Source organism: Pistacia vera, unplaced genomic scaffold, assembly GCF_008641045.1.
Source record: "Pistacia vera cultivar Batoury unplaced genomic scaffold, PisVer_v2 Contig51, whole genome shotgun sequence".
Lineage (NCBI taxonomy): Eukaryota > Viridiplantae > Streptophyta > Magnoliopsida > Sapindales > Anacardiaceae > Pistacia > Pistacia vera.
The window spans coordinates 915727-925247 of record NW_022196346.1 but is presented as its reverse complement, the minus strand read 5'-3'; the positions used below and the strand labels follow the sequence as shown (position 1 = coordinate 925247).

The 9521-nt window shown below is 35.6% G+C and overlaps 1 protein-coding gene across 1 annotated transcript; it reads left to right on the top strand.

The window, feature by feature from the left end:
- Positions 1-1570: 1570 nt before the first annotated feature.
- Positions 1571-7710, top strand: LOC116106203 (disease resistance-like protein DSC1). The gene is made up of 6 exons (XM_031392546.1): positions 1571-2429; positions 3196-4285; positions 4384-4692; positions 4793-5743; positions 5847-6996; positions 7368-7710. Exons 1-5 carry the CDS (start codon positions 1909-1911, stop codon positions 6399-6401), a joined length of 3426 nt encoding a protein of 1141 aa, XP_031248406.1. The 5' UTR covers positions 1571-1908; the 3' UTR covers positions 6402-6996; positions 7368-7710.
- Positions 7711-9521: the final 1811 nt, after the last annotated feature.

Sequence of the window (9521 nt, the reverse complement as noted above, 5' to 3'; positions counted from 1 at the left end):
CAATTTATTTATTTTTTTTAAAATGCAAATAATGTCGATAAATATAAAACACATAGTTTCAGTGCATGTATTCCAATTAAAGTTGAAATTTAATTTGACGACCTAATATTTGATCACTGAAGAATAATTTCTTATATGAGCAACTACAAGTTCATTATTTTTTGTTACTACGGAGATGAAATTAATTACTTGCATAACATGTAACATGTTCTAATTTTGTTGTTAATAATTTATATAATATTTATATTACTAATTGCTGAAATTAATTTATTTTTAATAAATTGATTTATTATCTTTTATATTTATAATAAAAAATTAAAACAATTTATATTTGGTTTGGTTTGGTTTGATTTGTCCTCTTATTTCTTATTTTTCAAAGAGTCAGGTTGTCAGCAAAGAGTCAAAGAAAAAACCCCTTATATATATATGAAAAATTAAGAGCCCTGAGAAAGTTACTGATACAAAGAGAAGTTTCTCTACGGCTTATCTGCCTCCATCAGCGCCACCGTCAGTGGTTTCTCTTGGTCGAAGTGCCAGTGCTTTTCTTTAGAGATGGGGCAGGTTTTCTCCCCTGGTCCCTTTGCTTATGAAACTAGGTAAGGAGATTTGGGATGGATCGGGGAACAAGGTTCAGTTTTTACATAGGGTGAGGAAATTTGGCGGAGGCTCAGGTAACCGATCTGCGCTCTTGGAGGGTGATGACAAGATGGAAGTGAAGGAGGGCAGTGGCCTTGTTCTTCATGATGGTAGCCTTGGTGATGAGCCTCTTGTGGGTACTGTTGATAGGAATTCTAGTGTGGGAGGGGCATTCATCTCTCATCAGAGTTGTCAAGGAAGATGGGGTGATTGCAAAGGACTGCGCGGCCGATATAATTAGAAACAATTGCCGCATTGTTCTGATTCCGACAGAGTCGGAAAATAAGGGGACTCCTGGAAACAGCTCGGCTAAGGGACAAGTGTTTAGGCCATCGAATGAGTAAAGCGGTCGTGACCGCTCTCATAGCCGCCAGTGAGGAAGTTCGGTGAGATTGGAGGGTGTGAGCAGGATATGGTCTCCGGTGCTGCGGTTTTTGCGATGGACGAGGGTCAAGGCAGGGCAGACAAGGTGAGAGGTCTAGATTCGGGGTGGGTTCGTTTCTCTTGGTAATGCTGGGCTGGGGACGGTTAGTGGGAATAGGCCAGATGTTGAGGCTAGTGGGCTATTTAATGTTAGGCTTAGCTGAAGGGATGATGATTTAAATGTTTCTAATGAGTTGGGCTCCTCTTCTGTTAGCTTTGTTGGTTTTGGTTTGGATAACCAGGCCACCCCAAGGACTGGCAAGGTGGATAAACCATTTCTATGCATGAGGCAGCAACCAGCAAGCAAGTTTGGAGTCCAAGAGTCTATCTGGTGGAATGTTACTCCTAATAAGCAGATTTATATATTACTAATTGCTTAAATTAATTTATTTTTGTAAATTGATTTAATCTTTTATATTTATAATAAAAAATTAAAACAATTTATATTTGGTTTGGTTTGGTTTGGTTTGGTTTGGTTTGGTTTGTCCTCTTGTTTCTTATTTTTCAAAGAGATAGGTTGTTGGCAGAGTCAGAAAAAACTCCTTATATTGCAGCCAAATTAAGTAGAGCTGAAATTAAGAAAGTTAGGTGGGGAGCAAATACGTAGAAGGTTCAAGGAAGTTGCTTATCCGATAGCAATCATACGCCTCCTGTTGATATGTTTTTCTACTTTTATTTTTCTTGAGAAGGCTTCGTTCTAATCTTCTTCTTCCACTATTTCTCTAGTATTGAAGCAGTCTGACGTTTTCATTAGTTGTAGAGGTAGCAAGAAAGGGGAAAAACATAGAAGAAGAGAAATAGGAGAAAACAAAGTTTGGCTAATTTATAATAGTCTATATATGAAGTAGGATGGCTTCTTCTTCTTCATCCATCACTGTTGGAGAAAAGAAGTATGATGTATTTCTTAGTTTCCGTGGCGAAGACACTCGCAGCACATTTACCAGCACTTTACATGGAGTTTTGAACAGTTTTGGTATAAATGTTTTCATTGATTATGAGCTTAACAGAGGAGAGAACATTTCGCCATCTCTCGAGAATGCAATTGAAGAATCAAAGATTTCAGTTATTATTTTTTCAGAAGGTTATGCCTCTTCAAGATGGTGTCTTGAAGAACTTGTGAAGATATTGGAGTGCAAGAAAACGCAAAAAGAGGTGGTAATACCCGTTTTCTATCACATAGATCCATCGCATGTGAGGAATCAAACGGGAACTTTTGGGGATGGATTGGCTAAGCTTGTAGAAAGCTTTAACAAGGAGAAGTTAAAGAAGCTTCAAATCACAGAAGAACAATTGAAAGATAAGGTGCAGAAATGGAGGAATGCTTTGACAGAAGCAGCTAATCTATCTGGCTGGACATCACAAGAAGAACCGTAAGTTTTCTTCTCTTTAATTTAGTACTATTTAGTTTCACCTGATTTTAATTTTTATATTATATATCAAGTACTTCACAGAGATTCGATATATATTGCACTTGATTAAAATTCACGGATTAAATGGCTAATTACTAACTTACCGTCCCAAAATATTTTATATTTCTCAGATCTCTGATTACTGAAAGTCATTAATTGACAATCTGATCAAGTATCATGCATTTTATAATGTTTTCAGCTTTGAGTTATGGAGTATTTTTTTTTTTTAAATAAAGGATAGTCAGAGTCAAGGATCAAATCCCATCTAATGAATTTAGTTAATTTTGAACTAAGCCTTTTCACTGATGATTTACTTATTAGATTCATAACTATTCTTGATCACAACTTCACGCGTATAACCACCAACTAATTATACATTATTGCCACATAACATTTTAAATTACTAACTACCAATCACATTCATGATATAAATTTATGAGAGAGAAAAATTAGAGGTGACATAAATTCATTGGGAGGTGGTATGGCTGATGTGATATTTCTAAAGTTTTCTGGAATTTTTAATATATATCTATGTATGTTTGTTATTAAATAGGTGCATGAATATCTCAGACGTGTTGGCTAAGTTTTTCCTCTCATAAAATGAAAGATACAATTATTTGATCAATGTTCCATTGGTCAATTGAAATTAGCTAGTATTGGACTTTTGTTTTTTTCATCTATTCATGATTTTGTTACAGTTATCAACCTTCTTTTTTGTTATTGGTAGGCATGATTATCCGCTTGCACAGAAAGTATGTAAGGATATTTTGGAGACATTAAATATCATGGCCCCATGTGTTAACAAGAACTTGGTAGGAATAGAACCAATCATTCTCAAAATTGAAGATTTGATGAGAATTGGGTTGAGAAAGGTTCTCGTTGTAGGAATTTGGGGAATGCGTGGTATAGGCAAGACAACTATCGCAATTAGTGTATTCAACAAAATAAGGTGTCACTTTGATGGTTCTTATTTTGCTCGAAATGTTTGGGAAGAATCATTGAGTCCTAATGGGCTAAGTCAAATCCGACAAGAACTTCTTTCTACGATATTAAGGCAATCTGATTTCGTTATGAATTCTAGCTTCACAAAAAAAAGGCTTGGTCGAAAAAAAGTTCTTATTGTTTTTGATGATGTGACGAGTTTAAGCGAAGTAGAATATTTAATCGAAGATATCAATTGCTTGGCTCCTAAAAGTCGAATCATTATAACAACAACAGACAAACAAGTGCTTTACAATTGTGGAGTGGATGACAATAATGTATACAAGATGGAGGGGTTATCTCATAATGAAGCCCTTCAACTTTTCAGCTGGTATGCATTTCGACAAAATCGTCCAAGCTTAGATTATGGTGACTTGTCAAACAGGGTAATAGAATATGCTAAAGGTGTTCCATTAGCTCTTAAAGTGTTAGGTTGCTATTTACTTGGCAAACCAAAACAATTTTGGGAAAATGCAATAAATAAATTAAAAATAATTCCTCACGAGGATATTCACAAGATACTAAAAATAAGTTATGATGGACTAAATGATGATCAGCAAAATATATTTTTAGATATTGCATGTTTCCTTAAATGGGAGAATAAAGATTTTGTGATAGACTTCTTGGATGCTTGTGACTTCGAGGCTGATATAGGACTAAGTGTTCTCATTGACAAGTGTCTTATAATCATATCAGAAGATAACAAGATAACAATGCATGATTTACTTCAAGAAATGGGATGGGAAATTGTTCGACAAGAATCCACGAAAGACCCTGGTAAACGCAGTCGTTTATGGTATCATAAAGATATCCATAATGTATTGGAAAAAAATAAGGTAATGCCTACCTGCATTATATATATATATATGACCACAAACTGTTTAATAAGTTCTTAATAGTTTATAGCTGATTATCATCTTTCTTTGGTCATCAGATTTCTTATGCAATCGAAGGCATATGTTTAGACATGTCTAAACGAGAAGAGATTATATACTTACCACCTAATGCCCTACGAAGAATGCATCAACTCAGATTTTTTAAACTACATAACTCACAGTATGAAGAGAATAATATCAATAAGGTGCATCTTTCCCAAGGGCTCAATTCTATTTCCACTGAGCTAAGATACATCGGTTGGCATGGATGTCCGTTGAAATCATTGCAGTCAAATTTTTGGCCAAGGTACCTTGTTGCACTTGACATGCCTTATAGCAATATTGAACAACTTTGGTCTGGTGTGCAGGTAATTTGTTGACACTTATAATATGTTAATCTTTCTTTTGTTAGTTGTCAACATCAAAGATACTAATTTGTGCTTCTAATTATTTCTTTCTTACTTACAGCTTCATAATCTCAAGCATATTGATCTTAGTTACTCTAAATATCTGAAGGTCCAAGATCTCTCACTGGCCCCAAATCTTAAAAATTTGATTCTACAAGGTTGTACAAGTTTATATGAGATTTCCTCATCTATTCATGGTCTCAATTATAAGTTTCTTATCTTAAATCTAAAGCACTGTAAAAGCCTTAGTAGTCTCCCAACAGGCATTAGTCTAAAATCTCTTATAAAAGTTATCTTTTCCGGCTGCTCAAATCTTAAGAAGTTTCCACAGATCTCATGGAATATAAAATGGTTATATTTAGATGAAACTGCAATAGAGGAGTTACCGTTGTCAATAAAGAATTTATCCGGACTAGTTGTACTGAATCTTAAAGATTGCTCGATGCTTGAGAGGCTCCCAAGCGACATCTGCAAGTTGAAATCTCTGAAACATCTCAATCTCTCAGGGTGTTTAAAACTTCACGGATTACCTGATGAATTAGGAAATTTAGAATCTTTGACGGTGCTCAGAGCAGAGAGGGTCGCTACAAGAGAAGTACCAACATCCATTCTAAATTTGCGCTGTCTAGAAGAACTAGATTTGACCAACTGTTGTATTAAGGAGTTGCTGGATAATCTTGGTCAGTTATCCTCACTAAAACGTTTACTTCTTGGCAGAAACTTCTTTCAGAGCATTCCAGAAAGCATTGTGGAGCTGTCAAAATTATCTTATCTTGACTTAAGCTATTGCGAGAGGCTTCAAATCCTACCCAAGCTTCCAAGTAAATTAGCAATTATAAATGCACACAATTGCACAGCATTGAGAGGATTAACAATTTTGTCATCTCCATTCGGCAGACGTTTTCCTCAATGCGTTAGTTTCAACTTCGGCAATTGTTTCAAACTGGATCAAAATGCTTGCAGTAAAACTATTGAAGATATTTTACTGAAAAGACGCTTTACTCGGGAAAAGGTATTTATGGTTGTGAAAGACTGAAAGGTCTCCCTCGCTCTTTCTTATTTCATATGATGCTGATTACATTTTTAATTTTTTTTTCTTTTTTTTTTAAATTCAGGCACCTCCTTCAGATAGTGGTTGTATCTGTTTCCCTGGAAGTGAAATTCCGGGGTGGCTTATCTGTCAAAGTGTAGGATCTATTATAACCTTGGAGCAACCAAAAAGTCCTTACTTTGATGACACCGGTGCTCTTTTTTTCGGCGTTGTTGTGGAGTTTCGAAACTTCCATAATAAAAGCCAAGGTCTGGAAGTTGGCTGTGAATGTATGCTCACAAGTAAAGATGGTGAAACGGAATCCTTCCATGTCAGTTTAAGGTTTTGGAATTGTGGCACTAGACCTGACTATGTGGACTCAGATCATGTATTCCTGGGATATGGTCCTGCTACCGAGTTGTCCAAGTCACTTTGGCAAAATATTTTCCATAAAAAATATTGTGAAATGACCATCCGATTTTATGTTGAGGATTTAATTCCTGGAAGAGTAGATTTTTACCCCGTGAAGAAGTGTGGAGTTTGGTGTCCGAACTTACAGTTAATGACAAGGGAAGAGAAACCTGAGTCCAAGAGATTGAAAGGTTCAAGTTTCTATGGTGGAGAATCCAGCTCATGGTAAACAAGATGCTTAGTTTCCTTTTCCTTTATATCACCTCAAAGTAAATAAAGTAATGTCAATCTTTTTAAGAATTCATTTTGCTTGGTTATTGAGAAATTTATATTGAATAGAATAGCTATACTACCTTTTATATATATATATATATATATATATATATATTCACTACCATAATATCATTTGCTTTTACTTGTTTGGTTTTTACGACTTCTTTATCATCTCGTCAAAAATTGTTTGACGGCGATGACAAATTGTGTAGTCTGGATTTGTTTGTTATTATTCTCTTTTCACCTGCAACCGAAATGACACTGTTGTGTACCCTCTTAAGGTAAAACACAAGTTTTCTCTTGCTTTAAAATGTTAGCATCCACTTTTGGCAACAAGAAACCGAAGATAGCAATTTTCACGAACGGTTATGTTTGTGGAAAAAGGCTGAATTGGTTTTCTCAAGATTCATTCTATTTTCTTACTAACTTCCTATTAATGTTAAAATTGTTTATTGAGTTTGATTTTTTTTATGCCGTACACAATGGGGAAGATGATGAATTGGAATTGGCGAAGTAGAGGCTCAGCATTTTGGTTCTGACGATGTTCAGAGGTATTCTTTCTGTATTCTCTCCCCCAAATATAATCTTCATTGCCTTTTTTGTTGTTCCGGAGATACATCTATGACTTTTTGCTGCGCTTCTATGTTAAGATTTGTTATTTCATATATGATTTCCTAAGTAAATAATAAATTCATATATATATCAGAATAAAATTTGGAATGAACACTATTATTTTCCTTTAAGTTGTGAGCATTTTTCTCCGAGTTCTTTCTGAAGGGTCTTTTAACAAAAAATTTAAAACAATAGTACTTTTTTATTTTTTTTCCAGAATCTCAGAATCTATTTTACGGGAAATTTTTATTCAAGTCTATATAAATAGTGATGATATATTGAATATTCTTCCTCTCGAATATTGATGTAGGGAAAATACTTAAAAACCTTCTGGTGAGGTGTTCCTGCAGATACAGAAAACATTCGGAGATCTACCGAATTAACTCCTTTAATTCTGGTGAAGGGAGTGCTAAAACTTGCAATATTGGTCCAAAAATAGCTGGGAAAAGCATTCAGCTTTAATAAGACTACCCGAGTTCATTTGTTAAGAGTTTGATTAGACTTTGATTCAGTTAATTGTCAAACCCAGAGGAAGTTTGATATTAGACTTTGGGGTGTGATCAAGCTGAATTAATTCTTACTTGTAGACTTTTCTTTTCTTTTCTTTGATCGTAATGTCTTTCCCAAAAGCCACGCAGGTTTCATTTCCTTCATTCAGGTACACTACTCTCCAAACCCAGATATAAAATTTTTGTTCAATGTTTGAGGAAAGCAGGAAGAATAAAGAAAATTATAAAATGTTCAAATAGATGGACAGTTGGATTGACAAAGTGTAGTAGATGATTCAACAATTTAATTATAACATTAAAAACATAAATGATAAATTTATTGCAGGCCTTTTATTTACTTATATCTTTGGAATGAGTATTTAGGCACCTTCAGAACCATAGCTAAATTTCTAATGTTAAAAGAATTTTCTTGTAAAAATATGACTTGTAAGATAACATATCAGATCTGAAAACTGTTACCAAAAGTCATTAAAATGTTATGAATTTTAGGCGAAAGTATTTACCAATCTAATCAGATAACAAAAAACATGAAATAAAATAATTTCTCAGTCTCTCTCATACAGTCAAACGCACATCAGATAACGAAAAATCGGATTGGACTGTATATGATATTGACTATTGAGTACTGGTCTGGAGTGTACGAAACCAAATTAGCTAAAATCAATGCCGTTTGGAGAGAGTAAAAGTCCTGCACGGCTTATTTGAAGTTAGCACAATTTTCGACATTTCTACTATATCGAAGTCTTTAATCTTTACGCTTTATGCTTAATGAATCTTGCGAATTAGTTGAAGCATACAAAAGTTGATTCGGAAATCAGTTACTCAAAAAACAAAAAAAAAGTCATTAGATATTGTTGATGCTGGATTTTGCACCAACGAAACGCACGTGTAAAATGGTGCAGGGGGCCCCGAAATCACACGTAAAATTAATGGATGAAGGATAATAAATGCAATAAAGACAATTTTTAAAGTAATTCGGATGCTAAGGTAGCAAATCCTATATCCACTGATGCTTATATTGATGATAGGAGTCAGGTCACTATTAGCTGACTGACGTTACAATGATATTACAAGATATTGTTTGCTGAGAAAAGAGAGAAAGAGTAATTAATCGAGTGAAAAAGGTGCAAACCCCTTTAATGAGAGATGAATTCCTAATTTATAGTCAGATGCCTTGAGGCAATCATCACTAAATCTGCGAGTTTGTGGGATTATCCGTGCAAATCCTTCTGTATGTCACATTGCCTACCTTCCAGAGTTATTTGCGCGATTTAGAGCAGGGATTGGGCACGTGGGAGTGCCACAGCCTCCTGACTAGCCTGACGCGCGCCCACTACCCTAACAGACGTAGATGGTGCCTGTCCCAACGGTCTGACTTTTGCGGGCTAAAGGGTCCTGACGTCAGCCCTTATATTTTTAGGAGTAACAGAAGCCCCCTAGTTTTTAAGGTTTGAGGATTGAACCTTGGAAACTACAGGTCGTGCCACGGTTAGATGATTCCTAAAAACTTTAATCTGTTCAAAAATAAGTCGGAGTGGCATTTGTACTAGCGCGACCTCGCATGCCCAAGGACGAGCGACCTGGTTTTGCATGATGTCACCCGTTTATTCTGATAACGGGAAGGCATTTAATGAAGCCATTCCTGCGCTGACAGGTGTACCCCTTACGTGGTGAATGCCAGCTAATCACATTTAATGTCTTGCATGCTGAAACAGTGCGCTTTATCAGGGCATTAAATGCAACATGTGTTGGAACGGTGCACCTTACCAGAGCATTAAATGAAGATTTGAGACGCAATTAATGCTCTGAGAGAGATATGGCTGTTGTTTAAGCTTTTCAACTGGAGGGGTGTAAGTTTGACTTCATCCAGTCGTATCGCTCACTCTTCCTCGCTGATGAGTGACACATGGCCAAGATCTACAGTAAGAAACCTTTACCGCTCGAATGTCGTTTCA

Excerpts from the sequence above, each read along its gene's own strand:
- LOC116106203 (XM_031392546.1), top strand. The coding sequence starts at position 1,909 with ATGGCTTCTTCTTCTTCATCCATCACTGTTGGAGAAAAGAAGTATGAT. Across the intron at positions 4,693-4,792 it reads AACTTTGGTCTGGTGTGCAG|CTTCATAATCTCAAGCATAT; the intron begins GTAATTTGTTGA and ends TCTTACTTACAG. Across the intron at positions 5,744-5,846 it reads GACGCTTTACTCGGGAAAAG|GCACCTCCTTCAGATAGTGG; the intron begins GTATTTATGGTT and ends TTTTAAATTCAG.